This window comes from Bos grunniens, chromosome 1 (genome assembly GCF_055505025.1).
Source record: "Bos grunniens cultivar Pamir isolate PY7600 chromosome 1, Bosgru_T2T1.0, whole genome shotgun sequence".
NCBI classification, from domain to species: Eukaryota; Metazoa; Chordata; class Mammalia; order Artiodactyla; family Bovidae; genus Bos; species Bos grunniens.
In genome coordinates, this window is record NC_141165.1 from 58,313,141 (window position 1) to 58,336,069 (window position 22,929).

The 22,929-nt window shown below is 41.2% G+C and overlaps 1 protein-coding gene and 1 long non-coding RNA gene across 2 annotated transcripts in view; both read left to right on the forward strand.

Moving 5' to 3' along the window:
• LOC147379487 (uncharacterized) overlaps window positions 1-8,504 on the forward strand; it is a 34,903-nt gene extending 26,399 nt beyond the window's left edge. Inside the window, exon 2 of the long non-coding RNA XR_015133323.1 lies at window positions 7,874-8,504. This is a non-coding gene — a long non-coding RNA (uncharacterized LOC147379487). The remainder of the gene's footprint in view (window positions 1-7,873) is intronic.
• A 2,787-nt stretch (window positions 8,505-11,291) lies between these two features.
• Window positions 11,292-22,929, forward strand: part of LOC147379488 (uncharacterized) — a 687,768-nt gene continuing 676,130 nt past the window's right edge. The window contains exons 1-2 of the mRNA XM_086415322.1: window positions 11,292-11,376; window positions 11,465-11,918. Of these exons, the coding sequence (XP_086271448.1) occupies window positions 11,292-11,376; window positions 11,465-11,918 (539 nt within the window). The remainder of the gene's footprint in view (window positions 11,377-11,464; window positions 11,919-22,929) is intronic.

Below are 22,929 nucleotides of genomic sequence, written 5' to 3' on the forward strand. Positions count from 1 at the left end.
AGGAGAAATCCATGAATGAAAGTAGACAGGTTTGGCATTGCTTTGTTTTTCTTTGAATCATGGATTTTTCTTAGACACAGCAAGTCATGAAGCTCCAATGCTTTTTCTCCCATTTGGATATGTTTCATCTACTGTTCCCCATTATTATTGACCTCGCTCAATGCTTACTTGTCTTCTTGCCTTTCTAGAACACACTACATTTATTCTTGTCTCAAAATCTTAAAACTTACTATCACTTCTGCCTGGAATATTGGTCCCTCGGATTTGATATGACTGTCTCCTTCTAAGAATTCAGATATATTCTAAGAAAAGGTTTGATCACAATACACAATAGCCTGTTTCTTCTCTTTTTGTTCTATAACATTCTCCTATTTTTCCATACACACATCTCAATCTAATAGAGTAGCCTATTATTTCTTTTTTTTTTAAAGATTTATTTATTTATTTATTTTTGGCTGTAGTGAGTCTTTGTTGCTGCATGTGGGCTTCTCATTGTAGTGGCTTCTCTTGTTGCAGAGCACAGGCTATAGGTATGAAGGTTTCCCAGCACGCGGGCCCAGTATTTGTGGGTCCCAGGCTCTAGAGCACTGCCTCAATAGTTGTGGCTAACAAGCTTAGTTGCCCCAAGAAATGTGGGATCTTCCTGGACCAGGGATTGAACCGGTGTCCCTTGCATTGCAAGGCAATTCTTAACCACTGGACCATCAGAGAAGCCCCTATTATTTCATAATTTATCATATTAGGCTGTATTTATTGACTTCCTTCCTTCCTGTTTTGGATCTGTTATACCCCATTCCCCAAAGCTTCCTTTCCACTCTGCTTTCTGTAGTTGTTTCACAAATCTGCATCAGTATTTGCATTATTTTACATATGGCATATTGCTTGCAACTACACCAAATTACAAAGGTCTATATAGTCAAAGCTATGGTTTTTCCAGTAGTCATGTATGGATGTGAGAGCTGGACAACAAAAAGAGCTGAGCACTGAAGAACTGATGCCTTCAAACTGTGGTGTTGGAAAAGACTGTTGAGAGTCCCTTGGACTGCAAGGAGATCAAACTGGTTAATCCTAAAAGAAATCAACCCTGAATATTCATTGGAAGGACAGTTGCTGAAGCTGAAGTTCCAATACTTTGGACATCTGATGCAAAGAGCCGACTCATTGGAAAAGACCCTGATGCTGGGAAAGATTGAAGGCAGGAGGAGAGGGGGACAACAGAGGATGAGATAGTTGGATGGCATGACCAACTCAATGGACATGAGTTTGAGGAAACTCCAGGGGATGGTGAAAGACAGGGAAGCCTGGTGCTGCAGTCCATGGGGTCGCAAAGAGTCGGACATGACTGAGCAGCTAAACAACAACAACAATACACCAAATTACATCTTAGGCTATTTACATTCCTCAATAAACTTTTTAATAATTTTCTCATGTTTTTTCTCACTTACCAGTAGTTTTTTTTTTTTTTTTTCCCCTCAAGGGCTCTAATGCCTAGAAATAATTTCTATAACTCCCAAACACATTAAATGACCTCCCTTTCCTTTTATCTCCCATGGATTTTTTCCTAGACTCTCTACTTCCAGACTGTAGGATGTTTTTTAATTCTGGTTCACAGTTTGAGTTGTAAAACTTCCCTTTGTCACTTTCATGGAAATACTCTTTACCATACTTTCTGGTTTCTATATTTTCCTCTCTCAGTTCATGTCCCCATTTTGCTGGACTATATCCTCCACTAGCTTCCTACGAAAGTATATGTGAGTGGTTAGTTTTTTTGATATTTTGTATGTCTGAAAGTTCTTTCTCTTAAACTTGATTGACAGTTTAGATGAGTATGGAATTCTATGTTGAAAACTTTCCTTCAAAACTGTGAAGTTGGGTTTCTCTGGTGGTCCAGTGGTTAAGAATCCACCTGCCAAAGCAGGGGACACGGGTTCAGTCCCTGCTTTGGGACTGAAGATCCCACATGCCACAAAGCAATGAAGCCTGTGTGTCACAACTATTGAGCCTGTGCTCTAGAGCCCATGTGCCACAACTATGAAGCCCACGCATCTAGAGCCTGTTTGTGACTCCTATCTACCAATGTGATTAATAACCCTGCATCAGGCTTCTATCTTCCAAACTCTACTTGAAATAGTTGATCATTTGTCTCCTCTCTCATTCATATTGGAGGATAACATCTTAAAACATTCTTTACTCTTCATTTAGTAAAGTGTGGGGAAGGAAAAGATATAAAACAGTGTGATCAATTTACTGTATTAAACTGAAATGCTTTTTTTCAGGACACAGCATCTCTTTTTTAAACTGGTTGCTATATTTATCTAAAACAGAGGTTTTCAAACTTTACTGTGCATCATTTGAAAGTGAAAGTGAAAGTGAAATCGCTCAGTTGTGTCCGACTCTTTGTGACCCTATGGACTGTAGCCTACCAGGCTCCTCCATCCATGGGATTTTCCAGGCAAGAATACTGGAGTGGGGTGCCATTTCCTTCTCCAAGAAGGGCTTGTTAAATTGCTGTGCCCCACGTCCAGACGGATTGTTTCAGTTGTTAGAGGATAGTCTGAGAATTGTTTTCGACAGAGTCCCAAACAATGCTGATGCTGCTGCCTTGGGAACCACACTATGACAAATACCAATTTACATGCATGACTTTCACTTTAATTAAGTCTGGTTCTAGTCTTTCATATGCAGAGGTATGTGCATGCCGAACTCCTATTCATCCTTTATCACCTACTCCATATACACCCTCTGGGAGGTTTTTCAGGCCATATAGAAAACATACCCTGCCTTCATCCTCTATATTTTATTTCTACTTGTTATACTAATCACATTGGACAAGTCACATGTCTGACTTCCATAGAGGAGAGTAAACTCTTTGTGCATGTAGCTCCTGTCTTATTATTTATTTACATTCTTCCTCCTCCTCCTCCACTTTCTCACCTACTTCCCAGCCTCATCCTCTTATGCTTTCCCCTGCTTCTCCTTCTTCATTTCTATTCCTGGACTTATTGCCTCACATATAGAATTGAACTGGAGTTACGTTACCACATGTAGTCGATACATAGGATGTAAGTTCAAAATCATTTGTCTCAGAAATTGGGAATGTCTTAATTCATTCATCAGCGTGTCATGTAACTGATGGCAGGCACGCTCTTGAAGTCAGACATGCAGATTACAGCAGCTTTACTCAAAGTAGCTGATCTGTGAACTCTCCTCATTACCTGGTCCCAAGGATGATAAGGAGCTTACCTCAGAAGGAAATCAATGGACTGGTTACTTCATTGGTAATGTCTTGCCATTAAAAAATGTCAGCTGAACTAAGTGGTGCGCTCCGTGATGTAGCCTGCTTTCATTCTGGGAAAAACTTCTCGTCTAGTCAGCGACCAGTATGAAACATGCTGCAGCCTCGTACTGTTCAGCAAACTACATTTGAAAAAGCTGGGATATAATTCACATGTCATAAAATTTATACTTTTAATAAATGTACAACTCAGTGCTTTTTTGTATTTTTACAAAGCTATACAACCATCACCACTACCTCATTTCAGAGTGTTTTCATTATCTTACAAAGAAACCCTATATCCCTCAACTCCCCATTTCCCACTTTCTCCCAGCTCCTCTTAACCACTAATTTACTTTCTGTTTCTACGGATTTGTTTGTTCTGTACGATTCCATTGAAAAGGAATCCTAAATAAACATGTGCGCTGTTGTACCTGTCTTCTTTCACTTAGCATAAGGTTTTCAAGGTGCATCCATATTTTAGCATGTATCGGTACTTCATTCCTTTTTATGACTGAATAATATAATGTACTGACATGGCACATTTTGTTATCTGTTCATCAACTAATGGTCATTTAGATTTTTTCTGTTTGGGGCCTTTTTATAAATAACACTGTTACAAATATTCTTGTACAAGTTTTTGTGTGGTCATATGTTTTTCATCCTTGTACAGTGTAATTGCTGGGTCATATGGCATGTGTGTGCCTGCATGCGTAGGTAGTCGTGTCCAACTCTTTGTGACCCCATGGACTGTAGCCCACCAGGCTCCTCTGTCCATGGACTTCTCCAGGCAAGATTACCGGAGTGGGTTGTCATGCCCTCCCCCATGGGATCTTCCTGACCCAGGGATCAAACTTGGATCTCTTATGTCTCCTGCGTTGGCAGGTGGGATCTTTACCACTAGTGTCACCTAGGAAGCCCGGGTCATGTGGTTACTCTATGTCGAATGTTTGGAGGAACTACCAAACTATTTCCAAAGTGGCTTCATGAGTTTACATTCCTACCAACAACGGGGTTTTAGTTTGTGGTGTGGGTTTTAGTTTCTTCACATCTTTGTCAACCCTTCTTTGATTGTAACCATCTTAATAGGAGTGAAGTTGTACCTCATTGTGGTTTTGAATTGCATTTCCCTAGTGGCTCTTGCCTGGAAAATCCCATGGATGGAGGAGCCTGGTCAGTTGCAGTCCCTGGGGTCGCTAACAGTCGGGCACGACTGAGCGACTTTACTTTCACTTTTCACTTTCATGCATCAGAGAAGGAAATGGCAACCCACTCCAGCGTTCTTGCCTGGAGAATCCCAGGGACGGGGCAGCCTGGTGGACTGCCATCTCTGGGGTCGCACAGAGTCAGACATGACTGAAGCAACTTAGCAGCAGCAGCAGCAGTGGCTAATGATATTGAGCATCTTTTCACTGTGCTTATTGGGTATTTAGGTATCTTCTTTGACAAATGTCTGTTCAAATCATTTTTCCATTTTTATTGTTGAGTGATAAATATTACTTATAAATATTGGACACTAGTCCCTTATCAGATATGTGATTTGCAAATATTTTTTCTCATTCTGTGAGTTGTCTTTTTACTTTATTGATAGTGTGCTGACTGCACTTTAAATATCAGAGTGACATAACTGAAGCTCCTGACTCTTAAGCTACAGAAAACACATAGTCAAGGGACTTCCCTTGTGGTTCTGTGCCTAAACTCTGCTCTCCCAATGCAGGGAGCCTCAGTTCGATCCCTAGTCAGGGAACTAGATCCCAAGTGCCACAAAAAAAAGATCACACAACCAAAAACAAACAAACAAACACAAGACACACACACATACCGAAAGCTACAGAAAATATTCCAGGTGCAAGTGTGTACTGTGTTTGTATGAAAATGGAGGATAATGAACTTTTAAATACACTAGCTTGGGGGTGGTGATTTGGAGTCTCAGATACAACTAGAGCTTATTCTTCTACAGAACAGCTGATGCTTCCTGTCTTCTTCAGGTGGGATTTAAATGGATAGGACTAAGACCATATTAGGTATGATAATTTTTCCTTAAGTGGATATTTTTCCTTATTTACACTGAGGTTCATTAGTTATTACTTTGCTCACTTATTCACTCTTGTGAAATCCCTCTCTTTCATCTATATTGACTTGGAGAGGGATGGTAAATTCTATACTATCAATATTTGATTTTGGTCTTTCCTGGGTAAGAATGCTTCATTTATAAAAGGTAAGCTAATGGCACAGTACGAGTAGCTTCTTGCAGCCGGAGCCTAAATAGTTGGGTCCACTATGAAGCACACATCAGGCTGTGTTGCTCCATCTGTGCATCTTTAGGATCAGATCTGTTCAACATTCTTAGCACTAGCTGTGCTTACAACTAACCATTGTAGAAGCATTGACAGTGGGTTTGTTAGGATTTGATCAGTTACCCAAGACGTTCAGACATAAAAAATAGGAATTCAGAATAAAAGTTACCAGGGAAGGAATTTTGGTGTTCACTTTTTCTTCTTTACACAAAAAAAAAAAGTGGAAAAGTGGACCTTGGGGAAATAATAGGAAGGAACCTTTTTATGTACAAAAGTTAGCTTTAATTCACCCCTAATAGTCAAAGCCATCTTAAAAAAGAAAAAAGATGGAGGCTTCACATTTCCTGACTTTAAAACATATTGCAAAGCAACAGTAATGAAGTTGATATGGTTCTGTCCAAAAAAAAAAAAAAAAAAAAGATACACAGACAAATGGAATAGGATAGAGAGAACCTAGATATAAAACTCTTGCAATATATGGCCAAACGATTTTGACAAGGATGTCACAGCTACATAATGGGGAAAGGGTAGTCTCTTCAGCAAATGCTGCTGGGAAAACTGAACATCCATATGCAAAAGACAAGCTAAACACTTACCTTACATCATATACAAAAATTCATTCAAAATAGATTAAAGATCTAAACATAAGAACTAAAACTATAAAAGTCCATGAAGAAAACAAAGGAGAAAAGCTTTAGGACATTAGATTTGGCAGTGATTTCTTGGGCGTGACACCAACAGCACAGGCAACAAAAGTAAAAATAGATAAACGGGACTACATCAAGATTAAGAACTTCTGTGCATCAAAGGAAACAATATAGAGTGAAAGGCAACCTATGGAATGAGAGGAAATCTTTGCAAGTCATATAACTGAGAAGGGGTTACTATCTAAAATAAATAAGGAACTTCTACAATTCAACAACAAAAGCCAAATTGCTAGATCAAAAAATGGACAAAGGAGTTAATAGACAGTTCCTTAAAGAAGGTATACAAATGGCTAACAAACACATGAAAAAGTGCTAAGCATCACTAATTGTAAGAGAAATGGAATAAAACTTATAATGAGTATCATCTAACACCCATTAGGGTGGTGACTATCAAGAGAATAGAAAATAACAAGTGTTTAGAAGGATATAGAGAAATTGGAACTCTTGTGCACTGTTGGTGAAAATAAAATGTACAGACATTATGTATAACAGTATAGAGGTTCCCTCAAAATAAAAAACAAAATTATCATATACTTCAGCAATCCCACTTCTGAGTATATAGCTGGAAAGATTTAAAGCAGGTGCTTGTAGAGATATTTATACACCTATGTTCATTGCAACATTATTCATAATAGCCAAGAGGTGGAAGCAACCCAAATGTCCATCAACAGATAAACAAAATGTGGTGTATACATACAATGGAATATTATGAAGCCTTATAAAAGAAGGAAATTTGTCACATGCTACAGCATGGATGAACCCTGAAGACACTGTGCTATGTGAAATAAGCCAGTCATAAAAGATATGATTCTACTCATGAAGTGTCTAAAGTAGTCAACATCATAGAAACAAAGTAGAAAGTTGTTTGGCAACAGCTAAGCAGAGAAAGGAAGGGGGAATTAGTGTTGAATGGGAATAGAGTTTCAGTTTTGCAAGATGAAAAAGTTTTAGTGATATTGCATAAAAATGTGAATATACTTAACACTACTGAGCTGTATATTTAAAAATGATTGACAGTAAATTTAATGTTACATGGTTTAAAACACACACACACACACATGAATTAGCTGTGCAAAGTATGGTTTCCAAAAAAGTACAAGTTAAATGTGTCTTCTAATTGTGTCCTATCTCATAAATATACATAATTCTAGAGCTGGTAAATCTATTATAACTTACATCAAACTGGTCAAGTCTTAATGGCCAATGAGTAGCACAGTACTGAGAAATTATGTATTAATCAGTAGACGGGGATCTTAGGATTTTTATGCTAAATTTATCACTTTTCTAAAAAAGAGAGCTATTGGTATGTAGAGACAAAATTAGTGGCAGATGAAACCAAAGCAAGAATGATCATTCACATCTTGGAGTGACAATCCCAGTTGGTTCCTGGGTGGGTTTCATTCTATTTTGCCTGACGTCAAGGTTTTATTGTACATGGCTCATTAGTGCTTGTAGGCATTTCTATAATGGCAGTTTATTACACTTTTAGGTGACAGAATCTGTCCTTTGAAGAATTGCTTTCTGACTTCCTCTTCTTTCAACCCACAACACCTGCCAGATAAAGTGGCCTGCTCTCTTTTCCTGTCCCCATACAGACACTGGAAGTTTCTGTGTGCAGGAGAACAGGGCTGAAGAGCTTTGGCAGGAAGGTTTTTGCAGCAGCCTGCCTGTCGAATTGCATGGATCAACAATTTCTCAATTAGAAGAAGATAGACGAGAAGATAAAGTATGCAGTGACTGTTAAGCTTTAAGCAGCAGCTGAGGAAGATTTTGGAACATCTGGTTGGAATCTATTTCTTTTTAGGTAAGCATTCCTTTTTACAACCAGCATACATAAAGCATGAAATTGGCTTACTCCGCCTCCTCCTAACAAGGGAGAAGCTAGTTATATTTATTACTCCTTTGATGCAGCTCTGGAGAGAGTGGGGTAGCATGTGGCATTCCCACGGGAGGTCCCCTCAAATCCTTTGGACTCTTCTCAGAGAACATTTGTCTGCTTGATAAATCCATTTTTAAGAACCTATTCAGGTTGACAATGTTAAAGACCATTCACAAAAATAAAACCCAATTCATATTTCTGTTTTTTCCTCCAATAACATGAACACAAAACTTCTCTCTCTCTTAATTAAAAAAAAATGATGCTTTGTGTATGTGCCTCATTCTCTTGCTTTGTTAATTTAAAATTTTCTTTCACTTGGACAATAAATGCTGAATGAATTGTTTGTATCTGGCTTCATTTTGTTTGTTCATAGCATCCCCAAACCACCAAACTGCTTTGCTCTTTTACTACGTATGACTGTAACAACAAGTTTCAAAATTCACCCTCTTTTTACAGAATAAAATAGCCAACTAATCAAACCAAATCACCAATTATTTTTAACTTGTATGAATAGATTGCAAAAGGAGAGCTGAGTTCAAATTAGGGCTTCCCAGTTCATAGAAAGTTTTAAATCCTTTTGCTGGAAGAGTATATTTCATTTAATGATAATTGCTTACATGGCTATATTGTTATCCATGCTAAAATAATTTGAAATCAATTTCACTTTATGAAATATGCACTAATCACATTTAGCATCACATCCAAAGTGCTTTAAATGTTCATCTATAATAAACATGGCTTCAAATTAAGGTGCATAAAAGGAAACTCCTAATTTGGGATTTTCAATTTACCGATTCACTTCCCCCTTACCCAAATTAAACATGACCTTTACTAAACAGCCATGCAATCAGATAATTTATATATATTTCTGTATTTCCCCATTATTCTTTAGCTCTTAAAATAGTTCTGGGTTTCAGCTGTGGCTTACATAAAATTTAGCCTTGTAATAAAGGAGGTCTATTATTTATGCAAGGCCTTCTGTAACATAAAGAAAGAAAATGATTAGAAACTTTGTGCACTCCAGGAGGGAATGAGATTAGTTGAAGATAGAGCCCTGAAGTGTAAAAACTAGTCCAAAAGCAAAGAAAGGCTTAGTAAATCACAGAAATTTCAGGGCACAGTTAATCTATACTGTCATCTTTGGGTGTGCTATACATTTTCATTAAAACAATTAAGATCAAACTGTATTGAAATAACCTGAATTCTTTGGGTTTCATCTAAAGACAAACTAGAAATTGAATCAATGGAAAGAATTAATCTTTTCACCTCTACTTACATTGAGAAGGGAAGAAAAAGTCTCACCTTATGTAGTCAGTACACACAGTTCAGGAGTCACGATTACTGTGAATTACGTTTCCTTTTCTTCCTTTCTGCCCTCACCCTGCCCTGCTTGCCTTTGGTCATTTCACTGTTCATTAGCACCTCACTAGAAGAGGGACAGGAAGAAGAGGAGGTGAAATTAGGCGTTCAACTTTGTTACTTGGTTACAAAGGTGACAAAGAGGTTTAGGAGAAGTTAAAACTAAGAGTTAAAAATAGATGTTAAAATTATCAATGTGTTTCAGCGACCCTTGCGGGGCAGCCATTATCAGAACTAATTAAGAGTTAGCCAAGTGACAATACACTTGTACAACAGATGTCAGCACTTTCCCTAAGTCTGCTCTGTGATTGGAAAAGGTTTGATTCATACATAACCAGTATTTAGGAACAAAAAAGAAAGAACAAATCCCTGTTTTATAAAGTAAAGGGGTTCAAATAAGGATTTCTATTGTGCAAATTGTCCCAAAATTCTGTTTGTTAAAGGCATCTGTCAAACATAGAGAAATCATCTAGTTGTATATTTGATTTTTCACTTTAAGTTAAACTTCAATAAAAGAAGTAAAAAATATGAATATGTCTAAAAGAAATAGAAAAGACTGCAAGATAGTGTGAATTCCAATGCCACAAGTCAAGGAGGACAAAGTCATAGAATGTGAAATAACTCAGGAGTGGAATGGTTCTATCCCACCCTCATTTTTTTCTTTCTTTTCATGGAAACCCCAGAAGTTTGCTCCTCAGTCTCTCCTGTATATGCCCAATTGCTTTAGTTGCAGAAAAAGCAGAAAGAAAAGAAGGGAGAACAAAGGCTCAGAAAACTGAATTGAAGAGCCAGATGGTTAAGTCAACTATGAAGGGCAAAGGGAAGCCCCAAACACCATTTGGGGAAGATCTTTTTCAGACTAGTAGGACCGAGGAAATCAGGTGGTACCACTTTAAATGCTTGACTATGAATGAGTCATTGGAGAGCCACTTTTGGTTAAGTTTAGGAATCAGAGAAATAAGTTCTCTCGCTGCAGATTGATCCGATTCCTGCAGCGGTGAACTGCAGATTGTGGCTTCGGAGCCGGGCTGTCCTTGTTGGAGGGCACAATGCACCATAGATTTTTATTTTCTAGAAACAGACTCCAGAGGTTTGTGGCCTTCCAGACAGCAGCTGGCGCCGGGCAGAGGCATCGCTTCGGGCCGGAGCTGCTGGCGACCGCGCGGCGCTTGGCTGTGCGTCCCAGGCAGGCGGGCCAGCACCGCAGCCGGAGCCTCCGGTTCCGAGCAGACGCTGTTCCCTTCTGGAAGGGCTCTGGGGGCTCGCAATGGACTGCTCCTCAGCAAATCTGGGGGAAGAGAAGCTGGTGTGAAGGAAAGGTTGGGGTAGGTTTGGAAAAGGGTTGGCTTCTCCTTATAACTCTGGTGCCTGAAGTGGGTGAGATAGATGGGGACCAAATAAAAGGAAGGGCGATGATCCCATTTGGAGTGACGAGGATTTCTGGATGAGCCGACGGTGTCCTGCAACTGTCAATTTGGCAGGAGATTTGACTCAATCAACTGCTGTTCGGTTCCCACTTCAAACACACATACCGCACCCCCCCCCCCCTCCCGTCCCTAGCCTGTGTTCTGACAGACTCCAGAGACTCGCGTTCGGAGCGGAGAGAGAATCAAAAGTCAGTTTTCCTTTAGTCTCTACTGGTGGCAGATTACATCTGGCTTGGTTTTGAGCAGGTTGGTTTGTGAGAGGTTCGAACCGCTTCGTGTCTTTGGCGAGGTTTCGGTGTGTGTCTTGGATGTGTAGGCAGGAAGAGGTAAGGAGCAGGGTAAGGCGAGATGATTAAGCAGAGCCCCCTAAATCTCGTTTTAATTGCGCCCCCAGCGTCCTGCCGCGCTCCGCGCCTCCTCCGGGCAGCACAGGGTGGAGAGGAGGGAGTGAGGAGGGCGAGGGGCGCAGGGCCGCTCAGCAGCTAGTCTAGCCAAGGTGGCAGCGGGACTGTCTCTTTAAGCGCTCCGGAGGGGCCGGGCCCGGCGAGCAGCGAGCGCGTTTCCATGGCACCAAGGCTGCGGGGGCTGCGGGGCCGCGGGGCTAGCAGGTTTCCAGTCGCTCCCGTCGGAGCAAGGGCGCCCATCTCTGCGGCCCGAGCGTCACCCAGGCGTTCCGCCCGCGAGCTCCTCGTTGTCGGTGATGCCTAGTGGGGCCGAGCTGCTGCCGCGCCCTCCGCAGGGAGACGCATCTCGCCGGCCCCGCGAGCCCCGCACACCAACTTCTGCCCTGCGAGCTCAACTTCTGCACGGGGCTCCGACTTGCGGAGCCGGAGTGGCGCGCGGCGCGCAGCCGGGGTGGCGGCTGGAGCTGCTCCACCCCGCGGAGATGACCTGGCGACTGTGGCTCTGGTGCTTCTGCGCTTGGGTGGCCGCCGGCTGGCCGCCAGGCAGCGCCCTTCAGCTCCGGCCAGGCATGTAAGTGTAGCCCGCGCGCTCCGGGATGTGTGAGGAGAGTCGGCCCCGTGTACCTCCGCCCACTCCTAACCTGCTGCGGTCCTGTGGCTGGAGCAGTTTCCTCAGGGTAGGGGTGGAGGGCGGCAGTGGCGGGCAGGCACCGGGCGAGGTCTGAGAGCTGTCCCAGGCCGAGCGCGGCGGGAACGCTGTCCCCTGCGCGTCCTCGGGGCAGAGACCCGGACCTGGGTGCTTCCCACCTGACTTACTTTCTCAGCGCCACACAGGATTTCTGCCTAGGGGTGTGTGTGTGTGTGTGTGTGAATTTCCTTTTTGGAAGAGTAATTGCCTAATGACAAGTTCCACTTTTTGAATGGGTTTTGAACGAAATCCTGTTGAACAGTGCGTTACTTGACATGTCCTTCCTAGAGACCAGAGTTTATGTAATATCCAGTCTTTTTTTTTTTTTAAAGAAGTATCTCCGAGGCCGAAGGAGTGGATTATTCCACAGGTTTGTTGAGAGGCGAACCCTTTGATGGCGAATGACTTTCGCCAAAGTGAGGAGCTGGGGAGGCGAGTGTGCTAAGGGCTGAGTGCGCGGCCACTTAGATACTTGCGGGGTTAGGAGAGAACCAAAGAGTAGCAACATGATTATAATGCATCCTCTGCGGGTGGGGCATGGTTTCATTTCCAGAACAAAAGTGAAGGAGGCAGGAGATGCTCATTCTTGGTCTTGGTGGCAAGTGTTGCCTGAAGCTCAGGGCAGGTGTGAATCTTAACCAATTGCCCTATCGCCCTGACTAGCTGGAGAAGTTTGCCCCGGAATTCTGTCTTCTCAGGGGGATGGATCACCATCAACTGTCTGAGAGAGAAGCCAAATCTAACTCTGCTTTTCCTTTCTACTCTTAAGCGGTTATGAATACACCTTAGTGTCTTTGCTACTTCTTCGCTTCATCTTTGATTTTCTGAAATGTGAATGCTTTATAGTGGAAAAATGGTTTAGATGAGTACACAAAGCCATCTGTACCTTTCTGGGTCTTGAATTTTTCTTGTCAGAAAAATACTATTTTTGGATTCACTTTACATTTCCATATTTCATCCTTCTCCTGTGAGATTCGATTTGCTACCTGGTTACTGCGAATGTCACTAACTATAAATCTTGAGTCATGACCAGTGTGCAGTGGTGTCACAGAACAACTCCTTGTCTACATAGTTTGTAAATACATGTTGGCAGAAATGCAAGAAATTTCTGGGTAGGTGATTTCTCTTGCATTGATAAGATGGGTCCTGTTTATTTGAATAGGCGTTTCCTCTCCAGTTTATTTCAGAAAACACATCTTACTTTGGGTAGCTTGTGCATAGATAAGCCTCCACTTTTTAGATACTGCTTTTTTAGCTAGCTGGCTGGCTAGCTGTTCTCTTACTTTTACAAGTGCTGTTATTAAAGTGGACCCTGGCTGACTTATTAGGTAGCTACCCGTGCACATGAGGTAGAATAATCCCTTTTGGGGGGGGGGGCACTGAAAAAGAACAGAGATACCACATCACTTTTTATATTGCTTAGATATTTTACCTCATGTTTCAGTATTGGTACTTTTGTTGAAAAGGCTGGAAGGATGACATTGCATTTTTTTTAAAGGACACTGCTACTGCAGCTCATTCATTTATCAGGTGAGATGAGATCAGATATTAAAACCAATATAAATTCTTGGGTGTTTAATAGAGATGCTCTGTCTGGGAGTTATTGAGATCACTCTGATGAGTCTTAGTACTTTCTGAAATCTGGATGGGAAAAATCCAATCAAATTTGTATTTAGTCCTCCCTGGTATTAGAGTTAATGATTTCTTCAGCAGGAACCATGTTGGGATTTAGTGCTAGTTTTCTGCAGATGCCTTTGCAATTGTTGTAGGCATGTGGAATACAGCCACACAAAGCACTTGGCTTCCACACACCTGTCCATCTATTAAATTAAAGAGAATTCTTCCTGAGATTTTTATTGACCTCTGAGGTCCATTATCAGTGAGAGCAGGCTTCTAATGAGATGAGGGCCACTAATGAGAAGGCACCATCCTACTGACTGGCACTTATAGGTCATTAACACAGGTAAAAGTTTTGTGTAGCTGATCTTGTCCTTGAGCAGATTTTGGAGCTGGAATGACAACTGAAAAGAAGAAATGACTGTGCAGCTAATAATGGTCAGCCTAAGAGTAAAGAATTGTATTTATGGTATGTTCTTCCATGGGTAAGCTCATTTTCAAAGGAAATTCTATCAATGAAACAAAAGATATAACGTATGACTTATGGGTCCTCCAACTCTAATGATAATCGATCTTGCTGATGACCTTGTCATCACTTTGAGCAAACCTTTGGTTTCCTAAGGTTAGGCAGATTTATAAAATCATCATTCCACAAAGAGTGCCTGTATACTTACTATGTGACTCAACATTGGAAATCACAGGTAATGAATACTGAGTCTTTTTTGAATTCTTAGTTAGATGTCAGGCAAATTTCTAACTACATGTATTATTTCATTTTATCCTGGATATAGCCCTACAAGAAAGGCACTGTTATCATCTCCATTTACGATGAAGAAAGAGACATAGTAAGGTTAAATTCACACTCCAAGAATTCATGAGATTTGGATACAGGTAGTTTGAATTCCAGTGCTGGAGTTCTTAACAAATATGATCCCTTTTAGAACACCCAAGCCCAGCCTGTGTTTCTAAGAAGTTCTTTGTAATCACTGCCCGGGGTTCTCAATGGGAATGCAGCTGGTATTTTCTACCTAGTGGGAACCTGTGGGGCTTTTTTGACTGTTGTAAAAGCTATAGGGTTCTATTCACATTTGGGCTTGGTATGGAGGTGGGCTGGTGTGCTTCATCCTGCAGTGGGTAAGATTGTTCCTCACAAGGAAGATCTGATCTCTCTCTTCCTCACCGAGACTCTTCATAAGAAATTCTCCTGCTCTCTTATAGCTGTAGACACTGAAGTATTAAAACAATGGGCTCGGCTTAAACTGGGAATTGTGGAATAGGGAAAGCCAGCCTTGGCAAGTACATTATGAATTGGAGAGTTGTAACTGATGATGGCATTTTGATAAAGGGATATTGAAGCGTTTACTTATGTTAATGGTACTCTGCAAATGTTTTCTCAAGGATTAAATAGATGGCAATAAACTCTACTCCAGATCTTTGAGACATCAAAGGAAAATGACTGGCTGTAATACACTCTATTAAAATTTATCCTTTGTAATGCTGTCTTGTAAACACTTGCATAAGTATTGGATACAACATGATGGAAGTAGTGAATATGGGTGTGTTGCAGATAGATACCATTCAGGCAGAATGTCTATAAAGCCAGATCTGCCTATAAAGGCAGATCCAGCAGCTGAAGCTCCAGGGACTTGAGGTACTGGGCATTCTCTGACACTTAGTGGGGATTTTAGAACGGTATGGCCACTTTGTGACTCAGTAGTCTCCTAAACTATTTCATCATGTGACCCCATGGACTGTAGCCTGCCAGGCTCCTCTGTCCATGGAATTTTCCAGGTGGAAATACTGGAGTGGATAGCCAGTTCTTCCTCCAGAGGATCAGGACAACTTACATTCATTCCCCCTAATGTAGGTCTCCAATACAGGTTGATGTAGAAATCTAAAATGTGCCTGATACAATACAGCTTACCCACCCAAACGCCACCCCCAACACATATGTGTAGAACTGTTTCCCCTCAGCCTGCTGTAGATGATATAGAAACTTGTGGTCATTGTGGCAGAGATTTAGCTTTTTGAACAATCAATACATTTAGAAGTAGAAAAAGGGAAGAAAATATAATAATCCAGAATCATGAAGGGAAATTGACAGAGGTGTCTTGTGAAACACACACCATGTTGGTATTTGTTTTATTTGCTCTAGTTTTGTTTTTTTTCACTTCTGATAAAGCCTGAAATTGAGCCAATTAGAGATGTCTGGGGCTATGAACAGAACAGTCCACTTTTAAATTCACAAATAATTTAAGCATGGCCTGTGGTCTGTCATTTACTCAGTGTAAATTAATTAAAAAATACTTTTCTTTTTTTTGTTGAGATCAGTCATACTAAGTGAGCATAACATAAAGTGAGGTAGAGAAGACTATGTACACCCTCCATGGGCAAGGCATTATTTCTGGCAGTTTGTGTTTATTGTTTTAAGAATAATCCTCTGAGTTTGGGAATACTGTCATCTCTATTTTTCAGATGAGGACACTGAGACAGAGGGAGAGATTAAGTAACTTGCTGTGGTTTCATAGCTGAGAAGTGGTGGGATGAGCCCTGAACCTACTGTAACTCCAGATCCTTCTTCCTGATCAGTGTTCCCTGATATGGTCCCTCTCCCCTTGACCTTTCCTTCCTAGGCTTCCTTGGCTTTCAAATTGCCATCCTCCCAGGCCCTCCTGCTTATTTTCAGCAGTGGCTTACTCTTTCTCCTATTGCCCCAAGTGGACCTGAACCTCACCTCTGCCAGGGAATTTTAGGAACCAACTTCAACCCATCCTTTATTGATGACATTGACATTGCATTATTTAATATATAATATTTTGACAGACTCTCTGTCCTCAGCAGGGAATCCTCAACTTCCTGTCCTCAATATTTTTTTCTGTTTCTTTACTTCTTTCTTGGGTATCTTGTAGGAATAACTTTCCGGATTTTTCAAGGTAATTCCTTCCCTACATGTTCTACTTCCTACCTTGAACAGTGTTCTTTACTAGTCATCTCTTTTCTTCCTTTTATTGCCAACTGTTTCCTTTCTGCTATTTTCGCCTCTCCTCCCCCATGCGTTCATGTCTTCCTGTCTTCCTGTCTACATCTCCCTCTGTTCCGTGTTTCTGATGTTTGTGTCTATATGTGGATCTGTTTTGACCTTGTTTCTTCTCTCCTTCACCTTTAATTTCTCAAGAACAGTTCTTTGATGCATATCAATGATTTTATCATTGATCATTTAACCCACTGCAATCTGGCCTCCTCTGCTAAAATTCCTTCCCAAGATGCTGCCTTCTTTCCAGAACTGACTCTACTCTGAGTTTTCTACTGGCTACTCCTGTTTCCCACTTCACTTCTTCACTTGTGCATTTCCTTTGTACACTCAATTTCATCTGTAGTTCTCCTGCACTAGCTGCTGCTTTCTCTCACCTTGTATCTTTAATCCCCTTTCCACTCTATACTTTCCCTGCTTTATCTATTTCTTTCCCTGGCTCCTACCATGTGTTCTATTCTGGTGAAACCTAGATCTGCACATTTAGCCCCATTCTCTTCAGAGCTACAAAGTTGCATTTCTAATAATAGATTTATTATCACTGTGGGGTCAAGACTCAAAATGTCCTTAGATCATCTCTAGTTATATTTGTCTCCCTAACGTTTTCTCCCTCCAAAGTACTTGACTCATCTTTTTTCCCTTCATATTTGAACTCGTATCTGTCACTTTTCTGCTAGTTTATCTTGTAGTTACATTATGAACTTTAGGTAAGATGATCATGAACAAGCCTTTGCGTATGATGATTGGATAACTAGAAATGAATATTTATATTTCTCTTAGGTGTCAAATTTTAGAAACACCAGCAATGAAATCTCTTAAATTAGTTCTCTTTCCCATTGTCAACACTCAAGCCCAGCCATGCTGTTTTTACTCCTAGATTGTTATGGTTGTCTCTTGGTTGGTCTTCCGCTTCATATTCTCTGGATCCTCTTTATTTTTATTATATATTCAATTTCATCAAAGTTGGTTTTCATTATATGTACAATTTTATCAAACAAAGACCTAGTAACATCACTTCCTTTTGTAAAAACTTTGATTTTCCATGGAGTAAAGTTCAAGTATCAGAATATTATTCTTAAATAGCACTTATTAAATGCCAGGAACAATATAAGTACTTTCCATATTTTAATTCATTTCATCCTCACAACAACCCTATCAGAATATTAGTATCCATATTTTATAATGAGGAAATTGAGATCTAGAGAAGTTATGGTTTTCTGAGAAATTGCATATAAGGCTATGGAGCTCAGGAGAATCTATGTAGTTAACAATTTTGAAAGCTAGGCTATGAACCCGGACTGTTTGACTGTAGAATCTGTGCTTTTAACTATTGCACTCTATTCAAGATTTTATCTTTCTGGTATTATTCAATTTCATAAACTTTTATAGGACAATTTTAAAAATTTCCTTTAGTTCTTTTCTCCTCGTCAAGAACTGTGATGAGGTGTTCTTGTGTTCAGATTTTACTCTGCCTGCAGGGTAACAAGTTAGTCTGCCAGAGTTCATAGCTGCTGACAGAAGACATGAGACTCCTGGATGAGAGACAAAGGACTTTACTAATCAATCAGGCCATAGCAGGTAATTCAAGCTTCATGTTTGCATCAGTCACCCCCCTACCAGTTCCATGAGGCAATGAGGAGTGGCCCAAATGGATACTGTGTACACAGTGGGTTTAAATCACAGATGAGGAACCCAGGCCTTATAAAAATCTCCAATATTATGAGGGGGATGTTAGCAACCTTGCTAAACTTTTTGCCTTAGAGGGAGACATCATCTTTCTTATCCTGCTCAGGAAACAACTCTGACCTCAGCCCTGGAAGGACACACCTTCTAAATCTTCCAAGGCTGTTTCTATACAAAAATTCTTCTAGAATAAAAGCCCCGAAAACTTCTTCACAAGTTATGTTAAGAAATGAGTCCCAACACCTCCAACACTTTCTTGCCCCATTTCACCAGCATGAGCTTTGCTAAAGCTTAAATCTAGTTTTGTTCTCTTGTTAAATTCAGCACTTGTGTTTCCATTTCTTTTTCAATAGGTGGGAAGACTCTGGAACTAGAGGAACACAGAGGTTTAATGAGTGGACTCAGGGGCTATGTTCAAATCCCAAGTATCTGTCTTCTCTCCACTGAAGCTGAAAGTAAATCATTAACTCAGCTGCTTAGTATGTAGCTGATTTCTTGTTACATCCATTTAACAAATGTTTATTTCTTGTCCAGTGTTTTGCTAGGCTTTGGGGATACAAAGAGGATAAGTTGATTCTCTGTCATCGAGCAGCTCATAGCTAGAGGGAAGAAAGAATCCAGGGCTTCAGTTGTAGGTTTTCAAGAGTGTATTTTTCTTAAGCTAATTCACTGAGTAAAGATTAGATGGATGACAAAAGTGGTGGTGGGGTTCTAGTTGATGAGAAGAGCATGTGCAGGAAGAAGTAAGTCTTTTCTCATTTTGGAAAAACCATAAATCAATTCCTCAAAGATGATGCTGTGAAAGTGCTGCACTCAATATGCCAGCAAATTTGGAAAACTCAGCAGTGGCCACAGGACAGGAAAAGGTCAGTTTTCATTCCAGTCCCAAAGAAAGGCAATGCCAAAGAATGCTCAAACTACCACACAATTGCACTCATCTCACACGCTAGTAAAGTAATGCTCAAAATTCTCCAAGCCAGGCTTCAGCAATACATGAACCGTGAACTTCCAGATGTTCAAGCTGGTTTTAGAAAAGGCAGAGGAACCAGAGATCAAATTGCCAACATTCGCTGGATCATGGAAAAAGCAAGGGAGTTCCAGAAAAACATCTATTTCTGCTTGATTGACTATGCCAAAGCCTTTGTGTGGATCACAATAAACTGTGGAAAATTCTGAAAGAGATGGGAATACCAGACCACCTGACCTGCCTCTTGAGAAACCTATATGCAGGTCAGGAAGCAACAGTTAGAACTGGACATGGAACAACAGACTGGTTCCAAATAGGAAAAGGAATACCTCAAGGCTGTATATTGTCACCCTGCTTATTTAACTTATAAGCAGAGTACATCATGAGAAATGCTGGGCTGGAGGAAGCACAAGCTGGAATCAAGATTGCCGGGAGAAATATCAATAACCTCAGATATGCAGATGACACCACCCTTATGGCAGAAAGTGAAGAGGAACTAAAAAGCCTCTTGATGAAAGTGAAAGAGGAGAGTAAAAAGTTGGCTTAAAGCTCAACATTCAGAAAACTAAGATCATGGCACCTGGTCCCATCACTTCATGGCAAATAGATGGGGAAACAGTGGAAACAGTAGCAGACTTTATTTTTGGGGGCTCCAAAATCACTGCAGATGGTGACTGCAGCCATGAAATTAAAAGATACTTACTCCTTGGAAGGAAAGTTATGACCAACCTAGATAGCATATTGAAAAGCAGAGACATATAAAGGTCTGTGTAGTCAAGGCTATGGTTTTTCCAGTGGTCATGTATGGATGTGAGAGTTGGACTGTGAAGAAAGCTGATCGCTAAAGAATTGATGCTTTTGAACTGTGGTGTTGGAGAAGACTCTGGATAGTCCCTTGGACTGCAAGAAGATCCAGCCAGTCCATTCTAAAGGAGATCAGTCCTGGGTGTTCTTTGGAAGGAATGATGCTAAAGCTGAAACTCCAGTACTTTGGCCATCTCATGCGAAAGAGTTGGCTCATTGGAAAAGACTCTGATGCTGGGAGGGATTGGGGGCAGGAGGAGAAGGGGTGACAGAGAATGAGATGGCTGGATGGCATCACTGACTAGTTGGATGTGAGTTTGAGTGAACTCCGGGAGTTGGTGATGGACAGGGAGGCCTGGCATGCTGTGATTCATGGGGTCACAAGAGTCGGACACGACTGAGCGACTGAACTGAACTGAACTGATAAATCATTTTCTTAATGGTATGTCTGGAGGGGAGAATATAAAAGGAGCCACAGTAGAAGATGAGTTTAAGGCAGTTAAGAGGGACTAACTCAGGGTGGGTCTTACAATCTCAAGGTGAGAACTTTGGACTTCTCAGTACACCAGTTAGGAACCAAGAAGAGACTGACTGAAAGCAGAGGAGGAACCTAGTCAGATTTGTGTTTATTGAATGAAGAATGGACTCGAGAGGGAAGAGGCCAGAGGTGGGGAGCCCAATGAGGAGATTGCTTCAGTAGTAGAAGGAGAAGTGGTGTGAGTCTCATAAACACAGGAAGTAGTGGTGGTGATGAAAGGAAGGATAGATTCCAAAGGAATTGGTGAATGTGTGGTGGAAAGGGAGAGAATGAAGGTGACATCTGGGTAATAGAGAAAATCAGAAACACAGGAAAGGGAAGAAGAAGGTGAGTTCTGCTGTGACCCTGTCAGCACTTAATGCATCTGTGGGCTCTCAGATGGGGACCTTCTGGGGAAGCTCCACAGGAGTGTCTGAGGCCAGAAGATTGGTCTGGGCTAGATCTATATTGGGGTATTGAAGTGTCAGGAGACAAGTATGTATAAAAAGTGAGGAGAAAAGATTATTGAAGAAGGAAACCTGGGGTACTTTGGTATATGAGAGGAGAGCTTCCCAGGTGGCACCGGTGGTAAAGAACTTGCCTGCTAATGCAGGTAGATGTAAGAGACCCGGGTTCAATCCTTGGATTGGGAAGATCCCCTGGAGGATGGCATGGCAACCCACTCCAGTGTTCTTGCCTGGAGAATCTCATCAATGGAGAAGCCTGGTGGGCTGCAGTCCATAGGGTCGCACAGAGCTGGACATGACTGAAGCGACTTAGCAGGTACACACATGAGGAGGACAGATGAAAAAGGACCCAAGGAGGAGATTAAGAAACTGCCTGAGAAGAAGGAAAGAGGGAGGGAGTGTAAATGCCATGGGACGTGTCAGAGAATTTAAATAAAAGAGGAGTATGGAAAGTGGAGGGTGTTGCTGCTGCTGCTAAGTTGCTTCAGTCGTGTCCGACTCTGTGCGACTCCATAGACGGCAGCCCACCAGGCTCCACCGTCCCTGAGATTTTCCAGGCAAAAACACTGGAGTGGGTTGCCATTTCCTTCTCCAGTGCGTGAAAGTGAAAAGTGAAAGTGAAGTCGCTCAGTCATGTCCGACTCTTTGTGACCCCATGGACTGCAGCCTACCAGGCTCCTCCATCCATGGGATTTTCCAGGCAAGAATACTGGAGTGGGGTGCCACTACCTTCTCCCTGAAAAGTAATTGACTTAGAGTTACCCCCAACAAACCCAAGGGAAGAACCTTGTTTAGTTCTTCTTTAGCTGAGAAAACTCTGGTAGCCATCACTTTTGGTCATGGTGACGAGAAGTGTAGACTCCTGGAGAGCAGCTGGAGGTGTCTGAGTTCGTGTTGGACTCAGTTTGTCATCGTTGCCCCCGCCCCTCATGCCCTTGCAGGGCCCCCCAGTGCTCTCTATACTTTACTCTCAGTGAACTTCCTGCCTCCTTGTCTCTGCCAGGCCAATCTCTTAAGACCCAGCACCAAAGTCATCTGTTTCGCAGCTAAGTTCTGGGTCCCTCACACAGGGTTAGTTGACTGTCTGTCCCAGCAATCTGAACTGACATTTGAATTTTCATAGGTATGCAAAGGTCTCTAGATTTTTTTTTTTAAGAAATCTATTTGAAAACCATGTGATAATGATGAGAACATGTTTAGAATTAGTAAAGGCTCTCCCAGCCAACTGTTTGTAGAGTCAGCTCCTGGTGTATAAATTATGTGGCTTGTCAACTGATGATGTGGGAAATGCTTTTGTCACTCTTCAGTAGACAGGTTTCAATGGTGGTAAGTGTTCTTCTCACTGATATGGTTAATTAAGAATTGACAGTAATTCTGAGCTTTAGTGACTTTGACTCTTGAGAGAAGAGGCAGTCCCAGGAGATTTGAGGTTTGGTTTCTCTGAATTATTAAGAAAACTGTTTTTCTGGTTTAGCATAGTAGATTCGGATCAGTATCAGGAGAAAGGCAACCTAATTTTGATTTTTTTTTTTTTTCTGGAGCTCAAAACACTAATCTTCATTTGCAGTACTTCCAAATTTTTGTTACATTGTAAAGGGTTTGACTTATAGACAAGTGTGTGATAATAGAGTAACAGTCAAATTGTATTACTTTTTTATTTATTGTGGAGTTTAAACAAATTTTGTCTATCCCAGCTTACAGAGTCCCAAAGATAAGAAAACTCTTCTCAGTGTGAATAAACTGGGAATGTATCTTGACATCAAAAATTTATTTTCTAATGCCTTTCACGGTTTATTCATGCTGAGAAC